This window comes from Pipra filicauda, unplaced genomic scaffold (genome assembly GCF_003945595.2).
Source record: "Pipra filicauda isolate LSUMZ 115617 unplaced genomic scaffold, ASM394559v2 scaffold104_size2351352_pilon, whole genome shotgun sequence".
NCBI classification, from domain to species: Eukaryota; Metazoa; Chordata; class Aves; order Passeriformes; family Pipridae; genus Pipra; species Pipra filicauda.
Window position 1 is genome coordinate 862,865 of NW_024103485.1, and position 23,880 is coordinate 886,744.

At 39.0% G+C, this 23,880-nt stretch overlaps 1 protein-coding gene across 1 annotated transcript in view; it reads right to left on the bottom strand.

The window, feature by feature from the left end:
* Positions 1–6,360: 6,360 nt before the first annotated feature.
* SLC15A5 (solute carrier family 15 member 5) overlaps positions 6,361–23,880 on the bottom strand; it is a 33,406-nt gene continuing 15,886 nt past the window's right edge. Inside the window, exons 6-9 of the mRNA XM_027747460.2 lie at positions 21,227–21,415; positions 16,729–16,860; positions 8,587–8,695; positions 6,361–6,815 (exon numbers count right to left, since the gene is read on the bottom strand). Coding sequence (XP_027603261.1) covers positions 6,671–6,815; positions 8,587–8,695; positions 16,729–16,860; positions 21,227–21,415 — 575 coding nt within the window. The 3' untranslated portion in view covers positions 6,361–6,670. The remainder of the gene's footprint in view (positions 6,816–8,586; positions 8,696–16,728; positions 16,861–21,226; positions 21,416–23,880) is intronic.

Sequence of the window (23,880 nt, forward strand, 5' to 3'; positions counted from 1 at the left end):
ACAAGAAATAGGTACTTTAACTGTGCCTTCACTGCCACTGTATTTAGTCTTTTTAACATCTGTGCAATCTAACAGACAAGACTTACATCCACTCTCACATATTCTAAAAAACATTCATTTCCTTCCCCGAGTAAGGAAAGGCAATCAAAACTGCAAGGAATGAAGCCTACCATGATGAAGCAACACTATTTCCAAATAGCTCATAATCACCTCCCTCCCCTCCTTGTACAGTTGCTGCTCTCTGTTGTTGAAACTCTTTGCTTGTTTTGGCATGACCTGCATAATTTCCATACTTGGATCTCTGCAGTGAAGTTTCTTCCTTAAAGTTCTAGACATTCCCTAGCTCCTTTTCAATGAATATGGAAGGCTGCATAATATTTTTGCTGCTTAAGGTTTAACACAATATTCTCAGTATTAAAGTTTAGTTTACAAACAGCTTAAGTTTGAAGAGCGTTTCCACTAAATGACAGCCCTTTATAAACAGTGACAAAACTTGTTGAGGGGGTTATCACCTGATATTAAAACCTCTCAGGTTTTTAATCTGACTCTTTTAAAAAGGAACAATTTCAAGACAACAGCAGAACTGTTTTGGCTGAAAAAGGCCAAGGTAAAGAAATTCAGAATTGCGTGTAATGCTGGATTCAGCTTCAAGCAGCACCTTCTTGCAACCTTTGCTTTACTATTCAACATTAGTTTTGAAATTATGTTTTGTATGAAAGACTGCTTCTTTCTGCCAGCTAAATAGATGGTATCTTCATATCATATTCGTTGGCCGAGCAAAAAAACTCCTGAGATAACTTGCTGTGCCTTTTACTAACTGCTACTATAACTACTACCCCCAACCTCATCAGCAATCTTGCTTCTGAAGTTTGCATGACATGACAATGAAAGCTCTCGGGATCTGGTTTCAAAAGATGCTTTTTAACAGGCTACAAAGCAGGTAGGACAAATGTCAACTGCTTTAAGGTTTGTTTTTCTGTTGGTGTACCCCCGCCTCCTCAGTGATTGGGTTTTTCAGATTGTTTGTTAAGTGTTTCAGCTTTCAAAACATTTCTTCTGATCTGAAAGGAAAAAGAAGAAATATATATTTAAATAATAAAAGGAGAATCCAGAAAATATGCACACCTGCATTCAGCTCTATCCTGTCAGCACACTCTGCTGGGAATTCAAGACTCAGTTTCAAAACCTCTGTTCAAAGCTAAAGCTGTTCCAGATGTGATAGCACAACCACTTAAACAAGAATTTCCCATATTAACAGGAAAGAAGCCTAACCCTCAAAAATATACAGCTAATATCTGCAATATTTTCTAGACTTGTGTATTTTCTCAGAAGTGAGTTAGAGAATAGCAACAAGAATATTTGGCTCTTCATAAAATCCTGATATTTGCAAAGATGGTGGGCTACTCCCCAGTCAAATGCAGATGTACATACTCCAATTTCTTCACTTAATCTGGAGGGAAGTAATGAAAAAAAAAACAAACAACTAACCCCAAACAAAGTAAGCAAACAATTCCCCACCACCAAGCAAATAAGAAACCCCAAAGTTGGAAAAGATGCTAGTCATACAATATTTTAAAAAAAAGCTTCTGCTAATTTTATTTTTGAGAGCAGGTAACCCCCAACAAAATATGTAGACTCTATTTACAATTTGGCAGTCTTAGCGTGCAATATCCAGTACTCTGTAGAGATGAAATATCTTCAAAACACTGAAAAATCACTGTCAAAGCAGTTCCTTTCATTCTTTTTACCACTGAGTACTAGAACTGATTAACTAACTTTAAAGAGTCAGCACCAATACTAGTAGATTGCATGAGGTTCAGATGTCAACCTTCTCTGAATCAAGTAAACCTATATTTAAAATTACAGACAAGACTGAAACTAGAATGATTTAAAGTACTAGACTAACAGAATATGACTTCTTTGGTGAGACTCGCTAGGGACCAGGTAGAAAGGAAAAGGAAATTTTTATCACATATTCAGAATACGAGAAGACTTGTGAATTTTTTTATTTTTTTTTTTTAGTCAAGATGAAATAAAAGCAGACTTTCAAAACATCCTCTGGAAGGTAGTTACATTTGCCCTTGCCAAGGCAGTACATGTTAGAGCAAACAGACACTGAGCTTAAGTCTAAAAGCCTTAATTCTGTGCAACTCTGCTCTAGAGCCACAAGGAAGGTAAGTATTCTCCTACCTCATCTTTCTAGCTCAGAGTTTCCAGAGGAACTGAATAAGACTGATTTTGATAACTAGTGGGTCATGGACTTCTTCCTGCCATCACTGTGAGAAAGCAGGTGTTTCTAGAAAATTTACAGGAACTTTCAAGATGCAATAGTAGCTTCAACTAAAAGAAGGGGAGGGAAATCCAGCACAGGCCTAGACAGTTTAATGCCCTAAAATTATCTCCAGAGTTTTTTAATCAGACAAACTCAGGGTTCTTTACTGAAAAAAAAAAAAAAAAAAAAGAATTCTGAATGTTATTCTTCCTTTCATACCTAGGGAATCTGATTGAAACAAATTAAATAACTTGCACGAGGACACTCAAAGTCTATGTAATGTCTGATCTGGGTTGTACCTTCTGACTACTACTGCTGAATCTTAACAACTCCCTCTTTCCTCCACAAAGCTGCAGGCTTCAGCAAACAAAGCATTCTTTATAGCTAATTGGTATTACATAGAAAGTCAACTGCTCTTATTTACAAAACTACAGATTTATGTCAGGCAAAGCCAATTATGCTTAATGTTTAAACTATTGCAGGTGCTCAGTGACATTGTTGCTAGGCAGTAGAAGTGAAATTGCTCTTTTAATGCATCTTGTTCCAACTGGGAGCATGTGTTTTATCATCAGTGCAAACTTAACAGATGGAGATCTTAATCCTCTCCAGTGAGTTTTCTTCACTCTCCCGCACTCAAAATGGTGTCCCATCCATTTAGGTTTAACTGAGGTGCTCAATGAACTGTCTGGGACAGAACTTGAATTTTTTTTTGGTGTGTGTACATGAATACAGTATAAAAGACACATTTAACCACATTAAAAAGAAACCCCCAAACTGTACCAGCAGTAACCAGCAATACACCTGGCTATTCAAGGCTAGTAATGACCTCTGCTGAGCACAGCACCTACTCAAATAGTTATAAACCAGAGCTGCACAAAAGCAACTTCTTCCAAAGTCAAGACTGAATCTAGAGTCCTTTATACTAATTTCACTCTGTGCTGAGAGATTTAGAAAATTTAGGCAGCATTCAAATAGAAAACTGAACTGAGATGTTTCTGGTTCCTAACCTCACTCAGGAGGCCACTTTTTCCACAATACATTTCAAAATTAATCTTTCATGTTGGGAATTAAAACATTCATATCTTGGATTTGCTTGGTGCAAAGCAATACAGAACATCAACAGGTGACTTCAAATACAAGCAATCAGACCTGAGTGTTTTGTTATCTCCCTTGAAAACTGCCAACTATCTGAAATGCTGAACAACAGAAGGCTATCCTAACATTTTCCACCTGCTTATTATATCATTTCATATGTGCACACATCTCCTTATTTTTTTCTGTCCTCTAATTTTTTCTACTGTATTAAACCATGTGAAAAGCAGCTTCTTCCAAAGTCAAGACCAAACCTATAGAGTCCTTTATACTGATTTCACTGTGTGCTGGTGCAAGATTTATAAAATTTCGGCAGTGCTCCGAACGTACAAAGGATTCCATCAGCTTTGTATTGGAGTCCCAGATGCTGCATTTTGAGAAGCATCCCTGTCTGTTGGTTTTAACTGCTAAATTGCCCTGTCATAACAGCAAGCATGATTGATAGACTTTTGCATGTAGCTTCCTCTGCACCAGCAACCGAAATAAGTCAAAATCCAGCGATCAGTGCCTCCTTTTCTTTTTACCATCCATCTAAAAGGCCAAATTCTTTATTAAATCTGATAGAAAAAGCATCCCTCTAGTCTCTGTGAAGAAGGCAGAGAGCTTTATTTATCCCAAAGCCCGTTCTAATCCCTACCTTCCAGAGTACCTCTTTATGAAGGCTGCCCAACTGCTTCCTTCATTGCTGAAAGCCTTTCTTGCATGATTGCATGCCAGACAACTCCTATCCAGGGAGTTAACTAATCCTCTTTTTCTTGCAGAATGATCTTCATCAAACAATTCAACTGCAGTAGCTGCATTCTATTATCTGCTTTCATCTATTCTTGCATTTTGATTTCTGAGATAAAAAAAAAAAAAGAAAAACTGGTCTGAGGAAGTTTGAGGTCATTTGGCCTGAGAATGTATCAGGGGAAACACTATCTTGAAATAAGGTTAGATTTCTCGTTCTCCTGTTCTCAATGTGAATGGTTCCACACTGCTGTTATTTTTGCAGTTAAAAAAATAAAATTATCATTAGGTGTTAAAAGCATTTTTAGCCCAATTATATCCACTTAGATTTTACTCTTTTATTACATAGTTCTTCTCCTCTTGTGTGTAACTCTCAAATGCATTGGCAGCAACCACATACCTCCTGTCAGCAGACTCCAGACAGTATTTTTGTAACTCTTCTGTGCCAACGCAAAGGTCAAGTCAAGTATTCAAGAATTTCTCATGGAAGACACTAGGAATTTTCATGGCTTAAATAATTATTACAATACAAATACATTTTAGAAAATAATACCTTACAAGCAAACAACTCTCAAGCGTGGCCGGTAAATTTACTCAAATATGTGGAAATTGGTCTGTCCCCCACTTTGTGGTGCCCTCAGAGAATAGATCCTCCAGCCCTGCTTGTGCAGCCACTTTTGGAGGAAGAGTCTGTCCCTTGCTGGCAAGAGCCAGGGCAAGACAAGCAGGTAGCCTTGTTTCCCCCACCCCACTTCTTACAGGGCAAACAGGGAGTTGTACACTCAGCTCTGCCATCAAGGCACGACATCCCCCACTCAGTCAGAAAGCAGATCTTTGACAGGGATGATCATTTCAGATAAAACTTGTAGAAAGATATACTTACTTCTTCCATCTCCACCGGGGCTTCCCAGGATTCCTTTTTTTTACCACAAAGATATTAAACAAGTTCCACAAAAATCTTACTTCCAGATGGGTACTTCTTTCTACAGTATCTGTTGCCAGCTGGGCTTTAATGGGTCCCTCAGCCACCTCGTAGCTCTCCTGCTGACCCTGATCTCCATCTTCACAAGTTATTTCCCATGGGACATACGTCAAATGCTTTACTGAAATCAATGTACATCATCTCTACTATGTTTTGTTTAGAAAATGAGTTCTCATTACACAGACATTAAGGTAATCTGTCAAATCTACCTTTGATACATCTGTGTTGCATTTGAACCAATTTTTTTTTAAATCTCATGACTAGAAATATTTTTTTAAATAATTAAATACTAGTGAGATGAAACTAAGAGTTCCTTGCTGCCCTCCTTCCTACATCTTAGGTGTATTTACTACATTTTGCTCCCACTTCCACAATGCCCAACCCAAAGTTACAGCATAAAATACAGTTAATGGTGGAGAAGTGATTTCCTTTACCAACTCTTTTATAGTTTCAGCTCACAAACTGCCCTGTATCACTTAATTACATTCTTTTAATGTAGTTTCTCTTGTGATAGAGCATTCCTCATATCTAGCAAGCATTTTGACTTAACTACCAGTTCCATTATGAACATCTTGATATCAAAGTGCTCCTTTAGTTTATGAGTTTGATATGTTTCCTTATGACCTAAATACTCCACTTCTATTCTCACTCTTTTTAGTAATATGACTTTTAAAAAGAAATGTTAAGTGCTAGATTAGCATCTCTCACAATAACAAAATCAGCCAATCAACAAAGATTTTTTGTAGATCTTTAAACTAGAATGCATTTTACTAATAATTTTTTCACCCCATTTCCAACTGCATCTACCCTTTCCCAATCTTTTTTTTCCTAATTAAATTCAACTCCTGAAACTGGGCTGCAATTTGTAATTTTGATGTAAATAAATTCTAGTCTCCAGTTCTCCTCCTATCATTTTTCTTTATGTCATCCTTTATGGATGGCAAATCTCACAGTGCTTCTGCCAGATAAGACTGGATGCCTCAGCATTAATTTTTCATGGCACAGTTTATGGACTGATGCCTGGTATACAGTATCTAGTACATTTTTGGTAGATCTCCAAGCAATTTGCAAGGAAGATTGCAAAGTATGGCTGTGTCCATTTTAGTGACATGCAAACTAAAGCAACTGGCAGAAGGCTGAGTAGCAGATCAGCAGCAGATCCAAGAGCAGCACACGAGTCTCCCACCTTTGCAAGTATCAACCAGCCAATACCAGACTCCAAAATTACTTGTAAATGTAAATACTGTCGCAAAGCAATTTGCTAAACAAATGAATGCATGTTTATTAATTTTGAACCATTCCTAAGTACAAATATATGTGGATACCTATCTCCATATAGACATTAAAAGCCTCTCCCCATTAACCATGCCAAGCAGTGAGCTCTCCTTCTCCTCAGTGTGAATTATGACAGTTCAGCCTCCTACAAGGCAAAATCTCATGACAAATGCTATTTTGTAAACTTATAAATAACATTGTTATTCATCAGATAATTCACAAATACATTGGTGGTTCCGCTTAAGTATGCTAGGTAATTTATCATCAGAAAGTTGGTGGATAACACAATCAAAATTTAGTCAAACAAGGGTGAAATTTTATCAGATTTTTTTCATAGGGGACAAAATGGGAGATCTTTCCAGGACAGTATCATAACGCTTGATGGCTTTTCCATGCTTCAAAAGTTTTTCTCCGGAAAGACTTCCTCTGAATTCACTGGTGTAATCCTCATGCAGTTTGTTGTATCTGGGGGAGATGATAGGGAAGGAAAATACCAAAGTAATCATCCTTTCAGGTATTAGCTTCACCCATTGTTTATTAGGCATTACTTTTCAAGGTACAGTGCCTTCTGAGTCCTGGAGTTCTAGGCAGTCAAAAAAATAGGACAGTGATATGCATTTTCCTAGAACCTTTCAGATCTGCAGGATGAGAAGTGCCAAACTGGATATAAATGTTAATAATACCTATACTGTGCCTTTTTAATGAATTTAAAAAATAAACGTGTCTTTTTCCTCAGAGAAATTTTAGTATATTTTTCTAATTCAGAGTTTTAAAGCCTGATTTCTCCCACACGTAATCAGCGTTTGTCTGAATGGTCCTCGCCCTTTTTTTCTCCCCTCTGGGAGAATTCTTATTCAGCACAAAATTAAACAATTACCTTTGACCTCAAAAGCCTTATTTTTTTATGTTTTGGTTTTCTTATTGACAAATGAAGTGCCTTGGTTCTGAAGTGAAAAACTGATTTGAAATAATTTTTTAAAAAATTTTTTTTCTTACTCTTAGGAAGACACATTTCCTCAAAAACATGTTAAGTTGTGGAAAATTTTTTTATTGAGTTGAATCCAATTTTATGTCAACTTTTTGACTACCAAAACCTTTTATTTTCAGCAGTAAATGTCACAAATGAAAATTTCATTTTACGGAAGAATAAAATCGCATTTCATAAGAGGAATACAAAGTACATGCAGGAGAAACTTTTTTAGTTGTGGCTCAGGTCACGTTTAAAAGAAGAGAATCACATTGAAAGAATTGACAAGATGCTACAGTAAACTTTGGTGCTGCAAAGTTGGTGTTAAATGTAATGGAAAAAGCAATAATTTTGTCAAGAGCTCTAGAAGTGCACTACCCTTGTAAGTTTTTCATTACTGTCATCATCAAATCTCTGCTTCACAAAGGTTCCTGAAGGATTTCCATAGAACTGCCTCCCAGTGCCTAAGAGTGAATGCCATTTGCATGTGACCCTTCCCACTCCCGGTGACACAGGTTGCTTCCCTCCCTCTTCTTGACTTCAAATATTACTTATAACGCTGACAATAGAGTTAACTGTGATGAATGTTTTGGAATGTGGAAGGCAGGCTAACTTTCAGACCACCCTGGATGTAAGAGGGGACGGCAGCTGCGAGTTCCTTGCAGTTTACAGGTGACATACAGGGATTAAACTTACGCTCTATAGGCGTAGGTTCAAATTGCTTCCTGGGTGGGGGCTGAGAAATTCTGTTGTCTCCAGCAGAAAGTTGCTTTCATCCCATGCCCAGTAGAGTGTCAGAAAACCTTGCAGGGTTGTGCTGTTGAAACCACTGCATACAGCATGAACCTGTAGTGGTCTGCTGCTTTCTTACCACCCCTCTGACTACTGTCCTGTACTAAAGGTGTAAGCTTGTTGAGATGACTGTATTGTTTTCTATAAATTGGTACAAAGCCAAGTGCAGTGGAAGTCAGTTCCATGGCCAAGATATCTTTGTGCTCCTATCTAAACTCCATGCCAAAATATTTAAACCTTTCTATAAAGAATATGACCCTCTTCTTTAAGACATTTTAAAATTAATAAGACCCCTTAAGTATTTAAGGCTAATGGTACCAGTCTTTTTTGTTTAACCTTACCACATTTTTGTTGTGAAATCTCTGTTCACATATCTATCACTACCAATTCTTAATTACACACTGGTTTACAGATTCTACAAGAATTTCTACCCACACCTACAAATGAAATGTCAAGCTTTCGTTTTCTTACACATACCTGTGTGCAATGGTCCAGAACCCCAGGGTGTTCACCATCATTAAGGAAGCCAAGAAGAAGAAGAATCTCTCCAATTTACCTTCATGCAGCAAGTGTGGAAACCAGTTGCCTGGTAAAGCAGACATTTGAAGCAGAATTAGTTTGCCTTGCAGCAAGAGACATGGCTCATATGGAAGACACAAAGATAACTTTGTGTAAGACACAAACCCAGCAGGTGCTCTGAACCCCCCTGTAGATGTTTATACAGACTTCATTCTCACAGCACCTACGTGGGGTTTTTTTTGAGTCTACAGTGTATGTTTGCTCTTGCTTTGCAGATGGGCAACAGAGACCTAAAGAAACTAAAAAACCTTCCTAATAAATCTGAAGCGTACTGGAAAACCTAATTCTGCACAGCCTCTCCTGCAACGATTGGGCCACCTTCCCTCTGTATTATCCTGTGCACACAGCTAAATGAATGTTAAATGTGAAAGTTTTAGAAAGAGCTACAATAAGGTGGCCAGTAGAAATCCTTATTCACATCTTACATGCTTTTAATAGATTCTCCTTAACAAAAAAATTTTAAAAAAACCCCAAAACATGAGAAGTATTTGCTTGGTGCCTCCATTACCAAGATGCCATCTGACACTTTACCTTTCTTTATAGCTGCCTTTAGCAACACATTCTTCTCTTGCATGCAGTGTTTATTTGCATGAATCAGATCTGTTTGTACCAAAGCTTTTGGCAATAGTGTCTGGGACATTTTGGCAGCCTCCATTCAGCAGAGGACAGAACCATCTGGGTGCACGAAGAGGCTTCCCTGCTTGTATACCTGTGTGCTTCAGTTTGCAGCTGCATTGCTTTCAGTGTTCATTGCAACAGGTCTGCAAACAGGCTCGGGTGGTAAATAACTATGGAAATCAAAATGCTTGAAAAGAAAGCCAGCCCCAGTCAGTCTGCAACCAAACACAGTAAGCACCTGAAGAACCATAACCAACTACAGTAAAAACATAAAACCAAACTGAAAAAGAAGACAGAAACTGAAATTACAGAATATCAGAGACCTATACAGTGCTGTAATGACCACTTACATAATTTGGAAATATAGAATATTTATTGCCTTTGAAGAAGGCAGATAGACTGTCTTCATTAGCAATTAATGAAGAAATATAGAATGTGAAGCAGCTGGTGCTGAAAATGCAATGTCCGCACAATCCACAGCTCAGGGGGGTTCACATCAGACCAGTTCCCACTAACAGCTGGAACATATCAGACATGAGCATTCCTTTAGCTCCATCCAAAAGGAATGCACTTGTTTTTATGCTCCAAGATCATTCTGCAATGCAAATCAGAGATGATCAGGAGATTCAGATTAAAAGCACACTCCTGATCTGCACTAAAATACCATCATTAATACGCCCAAAGTCACCTTTCTTTGCTACATCCAAGTCTGGTATCAAATCCTGCCGATCTAAATAGTGTGGCTATTCAGCTCTTGAATGACCAAAAGAGGAGAGGAGGAGAGCCAGCTTTCTTGCCACAGCTGTGCTGCACAAACCTGTTAGCCTTAACCAATCTTCCGGCCACTAATGCCATCTTTATCCATCAAATGCCAACCTTAACTTGTCAGTATTTTTCTAATTAGAGAAAAAGAGCAGTTCCACAACACGGGAGAGACTGCAGCCAAAGAATTACAACCCCCTCCCCAACACGCATCCGTGTATTTACATTTTTTCGTCTTCCCTCCACGTCTTAGAGTTGTAAACATGTTTCTTTTCAAAGCCGTCGCCTTTAGCTCTCCTGGGATTAACGGAGAACAACTGCCATCCGTGCAGCAGTTTTCCCAAACCCCTCTGCAGCTCTCCCCGTGCCACGTTACCTTCCTGCCTGTCTCAGAGCAGCACCACCTCACCTCCGTCTGCGCCGCTCCCTTTGAGGCGCCTTCTCAGAGCGAGTTTTAAAACGTGTCATTTAACACTGTAAGTCGACCGAGCTCCTAGGTGCTGTAACTTCATTTTAGCAGCTTATAAACTTTTACTGTCATAATTCACAATCAGGTAGTTTTTCGTTTCGCAGCCCCCGGTGGCCAATAGAAGTCGGGGAGAGAGAGCGCGTGGAGCTGATGGAAGAGGAAGCGCGCACGGGGTTTGGTGCTACGGCTTGTCAAAGCAGAGTTCACACTGCCTGCTAGGTTATTCACATTGGCCAGGCTGACTTTATGAGCAGCAGGAGCTCTTTAATGGAATGGCATTTAAAATGGAACCTGAACAGAAAGCGTGTACTTAAAAACTAGCACCGAGCGATAAAAACAAACCAATAAGTAAAAATAATTTAGCAGCTTCTAAGAGAATGGGGTGAAACGGACCTTTGAAGCTGTCTTACCACTAGTGAAGGCACCAGATGGAAGCACTGAAAGGGGGAAGTGTTGGAGGGGTAGGAGGGCAGCCTGGCAAGCAGGAGATCTGGGTTCTGCTCCCACTTCACCACCAGTCTCCTCCATGGCCTGGGTCAAAGATCATTGCTCTGTCTCCTCCCTGCTTCTTCTACTAATAGCTAGTGTGTAAACAGCAAGGCCAGGATAATGACACAGAGCTTTTGGAAAACCCTCTAGTATAAATGAGCAACAGCATAGGCAGGGACAAAACTGGATTGGGCATGATAAGGCTCCAGCTGCCATAGCACACACGTTTTCCCTCTCTTGTTTCCTGCTCTGTCCAAAGCAAGAGGACTTTTCCTTTCAGAGAAGGGCAACAAGGTTTGTCAGGGGTATCTTTTTCTACAGAGGAACAACGATGGCAGCAGCCCTAGGATACCCAGACTGTAATCCTACTGCCAATATGCATTTTCATCAGAGGACGCAGCAAAGATTAATGTAACTATTTCCTATTTTCAGCTGAAAATATTTACTTCTCACTCTTTTTTCTTCCATTTTCCCCTTTAAATAAAAGTTTTTCCATGAAAGAGGGGATTAACCTGCATTTACTTCTACTTACACTCACTTTACAGAGAATCCTCTCCTCTGCTGGCAGGAAGCCTTGGGAGAACAGTCATCAGTGCTAAAATATCTCCCACGTGTTTCAGTCACCAAAACTCCCTTTAGATGCTTTCACCCCTTACCCCACTAACAGCTTCCAAAAGCTGCCTGCAGACTCCAGTACCCTCCACTGACCAGGTTTGGGGTTCATACCTTCAGGATCTTACTCTCAGCCATGAGCACCAGGAACTTAGTGGAGCAGCTTGTTTTTGTTGGAGTGAAGCACCCTGGGCACTGCTGTCTTTCAATAGTCCAGCACTTTCTCGTCCTTGAATCAGCATGTGATATGCTAACAATTCACTTTCCCCCAAAAGGGACTGCCTTTGGGTTCTGTCAATCCTTTACTTTTCTATGGAGATTGCCAACAGAAGTGCCAATTACAAGGTTGGTTTGTCACATGGATAATTGCTCACTGGGAATTAATTTTCTACAACAAGCTTTTGATTTCCATTTTTATTCCAACAATGGAAATACTTTGTAGCATGAATCACCACAAAGAATCAGAAGTTTCCTTTAGTTCGCATATATTTTAAAGAGACTTTTCTTACTGGTTAGAGGTGAACTGGGTTCATATTTTACAGCAAATTTAGAACAAATTAGAAGTTAATTCTTAGCACTGTCAGTTCCTCAAGCCTGCTCTACCATCACGGAAATGAAGTACTAGGTGAACTTTCACTGACATTTTGCAGGCCTATCAATTTTGTATTCAAATTGCTCAGTTAGTACAAGAAAAAGGAATATTATATAACACCAAAACACACGATCCTACCAAAAACAGGCAGAGGTGTAGGTGAAGCAGAGATTAGGACATGGACGAAAACTTTCCTGGGCTGCTTCTGGTGGATGACTGACAGCAACAAGCTGCTGGCACTATTAGCCACCAAAGAAGATGTGGAAAGGGCTGTAAGCCAAACTTAACAAATACTAGTGCACACGGTGCATCTCTTACTAGGATGGCACCCTTGGAGAGCTCAAGGGAAGGCCCAAAGTTGCACAGGAAGGCATTCAGTTGTTTTTACTGAATGACACCATCGTATTTTATTACAGAGAAAACACTGAAGACAAAGCAAAACAGTCTCGTACCAGAAAGTCAGTCTATTCAGTACCATTCCTGCATTTTTGCATCTATCCAGCAACCTAGACTATGATTACAGAAAAAAATTATTTCATATCTTAGAAAAGGTTTGTATTGCCTTCAATCATTTCATCAACTTAGTGGGCATGTATGTAGTGTTTAATCATATCCAAATTAAAGTCTCAATCTGCCTCTAATCCTTATTAGCTAAGTAGGTATCAGTGGACACCACCATCTGGACTGTAAGAAATACCCTTTAGCTTTATCATCTTTGGTATTTAGAATCACACAAGGCTCCAAATGAAAAAAAAAAAAAGAAAGCCACAAAACAAAACACAAAAAGCCCACCAAAAAACACAACCAAAAAAAGCCAACAAACCCAAACCACAGAAAAAAAACCCCTAACGATTCTCTAAATACTGTGTCTGGGGCAATTTCCTTCCTCTGACCTTCTTTATTTTTGTTTCTTTCTTACATATTTATATTATTATTTTTAGAGAAATGTATTCTGAAATGATTGGCATAGGAGGACAGGTTTTGTCTTGCATCTTCTTCCGTTAAAATGTTAGGAGAGGTAAGAGATCCAAAAGAAAGCAGTTTCCCAGCTTGTACTGAAAATATCACTGTCACCCATCATCTGTTTGCACTCGTCAGATTTTTTAAAAAAGTCTTATTTTATCATATTCACACCATCCTCCATAGATGCGTTAAAAATGATTAATGCAGCTTTGACTGACTGATATCTGATCAACTTTGCCAATAAAAAAACCCAAATAAAATTCTAAACCAGTGACATGAGATAGGATATAAAAAAGTTTAAATTTTGTCAACACCCTCTGTGCTTCAACACTTCAAAATACACATTGGAGGATCTACTTCGCTGCAGAAACATGGCAAACGTGGTCTCATTGCTTAGAGATGGGAGAACCAGAAATAGTCTTGGCTCAGGTTTTAGTTGGGACAAGACAAAAAGCATTCATAGCCCAGGAGTCACACACTAAACCTTGTTAAATCTTGCAAAACCGTTGCATGAACACTATCTTCTCTTTCAGAAAATGAGAAAGAACTTTCAATATAAATAAACTAGCTGAACTTTTTTAGGAACAAACAAACAAAAAAAAGGTTCTGGTTGGTTTGCTTTACTCCCAGTTCCATAAATTGTCCAGATACCAAATATTCGACAAGCTCTTTAAACAAAGCTGAAACAAACCTGACCAAGTGTCAGTAATGAGAGCTTAATTTGTGTAACTGGACTGTAATTTAACCCAGGAGAGGACACAGTTTTATTCCCTAAATCACTATCATCCTTAGAAGGTTCAATAGGTAACCATTAGACTTTATAAATTTTAAAATTATTATTTTCCTGATCTTTAGTTTTTCCTCACAAGCACCAAAGAACACTGTAAAAAGCCCAGTGGAAGAGCTGGAAAAAATACAGATGGGAACAGAAGAATTTTGTTCATTACAGTTCCTACCAAACCAGGAGAAAAACAAAACCAAGCCTAAAATGTTTCTTTGGTTTTCTCCTAGTCTGTACCCAGCTACAGAAGTCTGATCCCAAACCTACTTTGATTGAAGAGTCAGCTGGACAAAAGTCTATCTGGGATGAGTAGAGGAATATACTGTCTTCAGTCTGAAGCATTATAACACAAATGAGGATGCAGGAATATCTCCATCTTTTACAGACTGTGAATTGCATGAATTATGGTAATTTGGAATAATTAATCTTATTCAAGCAAGGAACACTGGGAAAGAGATAACTTGTGAGATTCCACTTATTTTTAAGAGTAAAAAGTGAGAGCCTAATAATATGTTGTTTACATACTAATAAGGAAAGTATCCTCTAACACTCATGTAACTGGAGCAGCAGAGCAAACATTGAACATTTTTCACTTAGTTTTTTCTAAAGCCTTTAGAGTTTTCAGAGGACATTTCTTATTTAGGGGTTTATTCAGTCCCATTACGGCACCTTAATCTGAATATAGACTGTCACTGAATCCCTGGGAAATTTAAGAGTGACTTTTGCTCAGGGTAATGGTGGGGTCCACAGGAACAGCAGGTCTGACAAAGTTAAACAAAGACATACTTATAGTGCCTTTTTTTTTTCTTTGGTCAAATCTAAGTAGAGAAGTTTGCTATGTATAAGAGTGATCAGGATTTTAGCCAGAACACTTCTCAGTTTGCTCAAGAATCTTGAGTGAAAGGGGTTAGAACATGGCAACTGCATCCTGTGGAGAATTTGGAGAGTTCAGCCTTCTCGATCCCAGACAGGATAAGAATTTGAAATCTCTGTTAAAACAACATTTCTGGCAAGGAATGAGCATTTTCTTTTTTGAATCAATTGAATGATTTCACACAGAATTACAGCAAAATAATAAGTCACCTTGGTAGAAAGCTAGACAAAAATGTCCTGAATTGAAAACCAAATGCAAAAATTGTTTTCCTTTATCGCTTTGTATAAAAATACTCACTAATAAATTAATTACATAAATAGTGACACAACATAGGCAAAATATTTTGGTGCTGACATTATGCCTAATTATTTTATAGTTATTTATTTAGTTATACCCAAAGTAAAACTGCAGTAAAATATGTCAGTTTTACTGAATATTTCAACTTTATAGAAATTGATAATTTCCATACTTCAGGGGGAGGAGAGTAAAAAAGACAGCAACATAGTCTTTCTTAAACTGTTTGTTTCATTGAACCTGTATTTCACTGAACCCATAGTACACAATGAAAAACAGTCTGTTCTACTGGGCGACATTCAAGGAGCTCACCTCTCCACACTGGATGCCTTGGTACTTAATAGCTCTTTGCCTGATTCATTTCTGTAAACATTCCTGTTTTTTACCCATCTCTAGGTGATGTTTTTATACCTCATAATAAAATTTTAATTGAATTTTTAACTTAAAACGAGCACTGCATGTCAAAGAATTATTTGTTTGTTCAGATCTTGCAAGTAGGAATAAAAATTTCCTGTCATCCTTTCAAAATACCCACTTTCCCCTGTTTTTAAAATACATGATTCTTTACGCAGGAAAGAGAAGAATCCAAAACTTAACCCTGAGCAGTTGCAAAATTCTGCAGCTGTGGTAATTGCAGTGGTGTCATGCACTGGGGCCAGGAGCTGTGCTCTCTCAGAGAACAGTTCTCTGTAACACAGTACCAAAAGAGCTTATCAATGGAAAGCATCTTTAGAAGTACTGCCTCAGCAAGTGGAACTATTTCAGACGTGAACAAAGGGATCCTTGTCCCTCGGTTCAAGTGCTCAAGTGCTTTACTTTTTAAATTTACTTATGAAACAAGTCTTTTCTGTATTGAACAAAGATTCATCAGCAAAGGAAAAATGACTAAGAAATTCTTGGCTTATCTTGAAAGTCAGCAACCCAGAAAAAACTCCAGTTCAGGGCTTACACTAAATTCACCTCAACAGGCTGAATCTGAAAGAACTCCTTTTGAAACAGGAAGTTCTCTGGGAATTGCAGTATTCACCTGCAAAAGGTTGAGATCATATTTTCACTGAATCTGGTTCTTCCAATAGCTAGGCAAAGGAAATGATGTAAAGAAAGCAAGAGAAAAGTAATGGGTCCAGGAGAACCAGTTCCCTAGACAGCCTTGAAACACTCAATCCACTTCTTTACCCCGTGATTATGTGGAACAGTCAGGAATGCATGTTCTCCATCCTTTAAAGCACAGATCTTCCTCTCATGGCCAGAGGCTTCCACATGGGTATGAATAACGTGAACTTATGAACATAAAAAGGTGCTTCCTAGCCAATTTATTTTCTTGTCTTCCAGAACAGAAGTACAGAGATTGGATATGAGGACTTCCTGTGAGATGCCATCCTCTAATTATTCCAACTATCAAAACTAAGATGACTCATTAAAATTGGATGAATACAGTTGGAAGGCTATTTCCTATCTTAATTCCATCTTAATTGTGAGAGCAAATCAATGAAACTTTGGCATCTCCTTTAATTCTGCTACCTAATTCTCCAAATCAATAATATGAGAAAGCTGCTCCGCAACACCAATCATGAGCATACTCTTACCTTGAGTGCCTGCGTGGGCTGTCTGAACAAAGAAAGCTCCCATAAAGCAGCCAGCTCCATTAAAGAGAGCTAAAAAGTGCATGGAAATCCCTCTGATTCTTTCAGGCACGAGCCGGAATGAAAGTAAGGCACCTCGGAAAGGAAACAGATACAGTTACAGGTTAAAAAAAGAAAAAAAAAAAAAAAAAAAAAAAAAAAAAAAGAAGTAAATTATGTCAGAAGGTAGATAAGACAGAAAAATATCTCGAAGCATCTGTAAGAGAGAATTTCCATATTTTATACAGAGGATGTACTTGCTGCAGAAGAGCAATCAGATGTGTTAGCATGTACCCTATTAACAAAGCATTATCTAAACTGCTTAAGTGAATCTCTGTAATAAACTACAGCTTGTACAACTATCAGTGTTCCACAAGTACACAAGGATTTTTCACCCCTATAGCTGCTTTCACTTTTTAAAACCTCAGGCATAAGCAAGACCAGAGAAACAGCACCATGGTCAGTAAGCATGAAGACAAGAGGTGTGATATTTAACTGCAGAAGACCAGGAACTCCTAGGCCAGAGCCAATGCAGTGCTGCCCCTACTAAATACTTCAGAAATCTAGAGCTCTATGTTAACTTGGGCAGTTACCTTGCTCTTTACCTTAAAGCTGGACAATGCTCTTCTTCCCCAGAATGCAACCCCCAGACTCACAGGATAATTTTTAAGACATCCTTCTTCATTTTTTTTTTTGCCAGAAGGCTAAACCAGAAGAAGCAACAGCTTTGGTACTGAGGAGAAGCTGTAGCATGCTGTTGTAGCATAGATGACTACAAATAATCCCATCAGCTGCAATTTGGCTAAAGTAGGTTACATTAACAGCAAGACTTTATAATAGCTGTTTTTTTTCAAGTATTTTCCCCTGATTATCAGTAACCTCTCTTTCCTAATTTCATACCTTAAGCCCTCATCCACACTTGCTTGCCAAGCCCCAGTGCCTCCCAACCTGCTTTATTAGTTGAATTTGCATGACCTCTAGCTTGAAAAACATGCTGTAGAGGATCCTCTTTGGATGTTGAGTCGCCTGAAACATCTCTGAATACAAATGAAACTTTGCAATCACCACCTTTCACCGTTTATAACTTGAATGTCCAAATAAGAGCTTTGGAAACATGCTAAAGAAAAAAACACCATGGAGAGTGTTTTCTTCCTTATTCACAAGAAGAACCAAAAGCCTGAGGGCAAGTGAAAGCAAGTGAGCCTGTGACATCATCTGTAGATGCAACAACACAGTCTGAAACATCACACAATCAGTGTCCTGGCTAATTTGAATCACTAAGACTAAGAAGTTTTTGGTTATACCTCTCTTCTGGAAACAAGGGTGCAAAACATGCATCTTGGCCAAATTCAGCCTGGGCAATTGCATCCTCCTTACCCAAATTACCCCTGCTGTTTCAGTTGCATACTGCAGTAAAACTATTAAAGAGCTGCTGCATGTCACCCTGGAGACTATTGCATTTCATTGGTGGGCAAAGCAATCCCAAATATAGCCTCTAACAGAGCTGTTTGCTACAAGGCTTCCCACTTCTAAGTGTTTTGAGACACGTTGATGGTGATACTCTTGCAGCACTTCAGCAAGCACTGATTTCTTTTAAATCGTTGAACCTTAAAAGACTGGTTTCCTAGTTAAAACTGAGGGTTACAAATTCAGCCTGGCAAAGGACTGTGAGATCTTACATTCTAACACTGTGGAGGAGAGTAATATCATTATTTTGTTTTTAAATATTACCTTAGTGGTAGGAGAACATTAAATGATGATATTATTCTAAGAGATGCTCATGTCACCTGAAGCAGATGATCTTACAAAACTCCTGTCAACACGATAATGAAATATGTTGTATAAACATAATTCTAAGTATCAGGGACCAAATCAGAGATTGGCTTGAGTTGGGAGGGACCTTAAAGATCATCTAGTTCCAACACCTCTGCCATGGGCAAGGACATTTCCCTCTAGACCGGGTTGCTCAGAGCCCCATCCAACACTGCCAGGGATGGAGCATCCACAACTTCTCTGGGCATACTATCCCAGGCCTCACCTCCCTTACAGTAAAGAATATTTTACTAACATCTTATCTAAACCTACTCTCAGTTTGAAGCTGTTCCCCCTTGTCCTGTCACTACATGCCCTTGTAAATGGTCTCTCTCCATCTTTCTTGTAGGTTCCCTTGAAATACTGGAATGACACAATCAGGTCAACCTGAAACCTTCTCTTTTCCAGTCTGAACAGTCCTAATAAAAGAGGTGCTAATGAAGATAAAGAGTTTAATATGCCAAATCTAACTTCTCTAACCAAGCACTTCAGAAATGAGATTACTCCTTTCTTCCCTCTGATTACAAGTGTGAACATTTCTGTCTTCAACTCGGATCATGTACTTTCAGGTCAAGTAAATTATTATGATAATTGAATTTGACCTTCTGCATAGGAAAGGCAGTAAAATGTCAGGAAAGCTGGAACAACTATTTAAGTGTCTAGGCTGTCACTAACATCCACAGAGATCCACTGAATGGTTCCTGAAAGGCAATTCAGTTCACACTGAAGTAGAAACCTGGAGCTCAGTTCAGAAGCCTGAACACAGATGCTTAGTGCTGCCAGATGTGCTTCAGTGAACCTCAGCCATCTGCTTGGGGGTGTGATCAGACATGGTGCAAGACTTGTGGGAAAAACCATGTTCTTCTCCAGCAGCACCTGGGGTAACAGAGACTGCGAAGACCCTGCTTGTCCAGCGTGCGTGGCCGAGATACTCCATGACAAACGGGGCCAGACATCTGTGTGGGCAAGGGAATGGAGGCCAGCATCCCCATCAGCTACAGCAATAATCTGCTTTAGGCATCTACCTTTAGGTTTCTGTATGCAAGCCTCAAGTTTAGACTTAGTCCCATTTGCCTGGGTTCTTAAATCACGCCTCTAACTGCAGCTCTTAGCAAGATGCTTAATCTTTACTTAAATGGGTAAAGATGGCTTTTCTTCTTAAGAAATTCTAATCACAATCCTTTAAAAAGATCTCTCAAAAAGAAAAAAAAAACCTAGGATGGAGTTTTATTTCTTTTCTAAAGGCTAATGTCATCTTCCAGTCACTGGACTTCAGCTGTGTCTCGGTGTGCTGGATTAAAAAGCTTTATTCTAACAGCAGTATTCTTCTCATGCTTTTGCATGAGAAGACTGTAAGCAAGTCACCTTCTAACCTTTTTTTTTTGTTAAGCTAAACAGAGAAGGTCACAGTTTTCAGTTACACTTAGCCTGTAACCTAGAAACCAAATTACCTGCCTAGAAACTTGTCTCAGTTAAGTACTTGAGAGCTATCAGATGAAGAGGCATTATGAAAGTGCTAAGTATTTAAAACTAGGGAAAATTACCTTTTTAGTGACAGACTGCGACCCACAGCTTTCAGTAGTCTTAGAGTATAAGAACGAAGCTGAGACACTGAAGTTATTTCCTGCTCTTAAATAAAAAGCTGAACATTTCTGGGGTTGTACTGGAACAAGAGACACTCAATCCATCGAATTAAATGCCTGCAGAGATCAGCCAGTCAATTACTTTACCTGTGTCTCTAAGTGAATGTTGCTTACATTATTTTTATAATACTAACTTTTTTTTTGAAGCTCTGCAAGGTAAAACACTGGTAAACACTCTTCATGCTCCTCAGAAGAAAATAAGCCTCAGAAATGTCAGTGTAGACATGGAAAAGTAAATAATGGAAGGTAGAAAAGGTTCAGACTCACAATCAAGAGGATGACTACATAATGTATGGATGGCAGACAAGCTGAGCTCTGCCTGTGCTCTGAAGAACAGGAGTGTTTGTCTCTGGCTGCATGTCACAAGTTAAGGTGTGATGATCTGTGGAGGCATATTCTGATGACTCCTGATTGGGCCACTAACAAAAATCTTGCATCTGCCTACAACATTCTCTAGGTGAGTCAGTTGAATTGTGTTACCTGCCCACATGTTCTCTGTGTTGGTGAAAAAACACGTAATAATTCTATTTGCTGGGTCCACAAATGGAAAGTGTTGAGCTAAATTGCTTCACCTCGCTTTGACTGTGGCCTTTAAGGTGGTCACAGACCATAACCAGAGTTTAGCTGTCCTGTGTATTTTTGTTCTGTCTCAATAAAATCATCACAGAAGAGTTCAGATCAGAAGGGACCTCAGGAGCTCATCCAGTCCAGCCCCTGGCTGTAGCACGTTGAGCTTCAAGGCCAAACAGTGGATTGCACACCCCAGGGACCTGACTGGATTGTGCTATCTTCCAGTTAATCTGGAACAATATCATTGCTCATTCTGAGTTACAGTCAGCAAAGACAAATTGTGCTTCTCTGAAGCAGGTAAAGCACAGATCTGCTCATTAAGCCCATGGAAGAGAGCCAGAGATAAAATATCAAACAACTGTAACTATATTTAGGCAGCTGATATAATTCTCCATGAGTCAGGACACTCTTGCTTTAGCCTACTAGGTTTTACTTACAGGAGGGAGTTACCAAGGCTTCAGCCACTCCAAGGAGGATGTATTGAGGAGCTAAGTGGAAGCAAGGCATGGAGGAGACCAGGAGAACCTCCTCGGAAAGCTTCTGCTCCACCTGAGGGAAATGCTTTCGGTGTATTTCAGAGAAGCCAGCGACCATCACGGAGAGTGCAGCGGATAAGTGACCTACAACTGAGCAAAGAGCACAGAGAGCATTCACCAAGGCTGCATTACAGGATCTTCGTGTGTTTATAATGAAGCAAACTCCTAAGAAATGCAAAAATAAATTCCTTCCCCCTCCCCAAAACATTCTTTCTGAACACCTAAACATGAATATGGCAAAGGAACACCAGGTCAGCACGGAAAGAACTTAAGAATGTGGAATAATTGAGGGAGAGGAAAAACTTTTCTGAAGACCAAAGTCACAAAGAACAGCTTTTTACTTTTTTTTGAAGATTGAAGGAGGTAAGAAAGGAGGAGAGAAAGAAAAGGCAAATGTCCTTCCAGATATCACAAGAGACTGGGTAGGAAAGACTATCAAGCAGCAGGAAATTCTCCTACTTAAGCAGCAGTAAGATTCTGAAATACACATTAAAGCCGTAAACTTTAACCATTTGTTTTCTATTTAAAAAGAAGCAGTGCAGGCACTCAAAATACTGGATTTCTAAGGCTGAAAGCCATGGCAGATAGGAGAGGAAAAGATTAGTTGTGCATATCACACCTCAGGAGATCAAGGATTCCTACCTTTTCTCCTTTTCATCCACTTTAGAGTTCCCTTGAACTACTCTAGAAAGTTTGTTTATAGTGCATTTGCTGGCCTTTTAAACATTTCAGGATGAGATCTGCTTTAGTGGGAGAGTTCATCTCCAGCTTTCTAAGTGTTTACACATAAGTTGTGAGACCACAGTTGCCTCCTGCCTTTCTCAGCTGTCTTGAAGCAATATTGCCACATGATGTGTAATACACTGGATCCCCAAAACATTTCAATATACCACTGCACATCCAACTCATGGAGTCTTACACCTGCCTCAGTGGTAGGGCACAAGTGCAAGCACTGCACAAACACACAGGACCAGAAAAACCCCCAGCCCTACGTGTTCAGCCTCATAATGCATGATAAAAGGTTCTAAAACTCAGATGCACACTTCACCCATTGCACAGAGGATACAATTTAAATGTATTATTTTATATTTCTTGATCTTGACAGTATGAAATGGCTGTAGCCTCTCAAAAAAGAAACACACAAAGCAAGCACAGTTTCAAATAAGTCTCTGAACCTGAAACATGTATATTTCTTATGGTTTGAACTCCCACTTATTTTAATCAAATTTCTGATTTGTCAGCATTTCTAAGCCATTATGTGAGGAGAATTTAGTTTCTTTTGACAGTTTTGGCTCAAAGACTTGGACTATGTTTTTCTTTCAAAGCCTCCTCTGACTTCATGACTGATAATTGTTACGCTTATTAGATTTGACGTCAACAGTAAAAAGCTTTTGTTTCACATCATATTTATAACAATATAAACTTTTTCTTTTTGGGTGTCAGTATGGAAGAGGTGGAAAACTCATATAGCTAATTGGCCTTAGCCTTGTTGTGTTTTTGCAGGCCTCTGTGTTTCTTCTCTCAGCACCAAACTCACACCCTTCCACCAGCACAGTTTTCCTGCATTTCCACAGCTTTAAATATCCATCCCAATGCCTAACCCGAGTCCTGGAAGCTGTTTTGCTGTTAAGGTTCCTCTAGTGCTTAATGAGAACATCAATGAATTATTGCTTGAAAATTGATGACAGGAGGGAATTCAACAGCATTTTCTAACCAATGCAGCTTGTCAAAGCCAGGTATAAAGCCCTCAAGGAGCTTCTTGTAACCTTCCAAAGCAAGAGCTCTCCTAGTGAAAAATTATGTTGGTACTACAGAAACCTGAAGCAGTTCAGTATTACTACACAGTTCTATACTTGAAACATTTTCCCTATAAAAAGCCAATTCATTTCAGAAAAAGTAAACTGTGATTGCCCAACAATTTTAATTTTAATCTTTTAAGGTTTTATGTGGCAGAGGAAGAAACGAAGAGACTTGGAGATCTGGCTTTCCTAACTCTTCTCTCTTCAGTTCTGTTTGAAACAAGCAGCTAGAATGACCATTTGAGGCTTTGGTTTTCTAGTTTTAGTAATATTTGGGGGTAATTCTAGGACAAGGTTCTTTATGTTATCTGGGGACTAAGGTTGTATTGGACCTTTGTGAGTCCTGATCTCACATCCTGAATTGTACAGGTTAAAAAGCTTTCCTAGAATTAATAATTGTTCAAACTAGAATGTCTTTAGGGATAAATGGTCATCATGAACTTCCAAATCACCTCAAATAGACATTGGACTGGAGGCTTGCTTTTGTGTCCTGTATGGAGAGCTGTTCTCCATATCACTCATGGATGGAGTAAATCCAAGACTGAAACAACATTTCAGTATAGTCAGCCATTAAGAATATTACAGAAAGAACTTCTATGGCTCAGGTGTTTTATCTAGAACCTCCTGCCTGTAGCTGATGCACACACCAGACACACAGTTTCAGTTCTCTACTGAATCTTCTGCATTATTGACCGAATCAAGCAGCATCAAATATAAAACAAACAAAAAAAAAAAACCATCTCAACAATCAAAAAA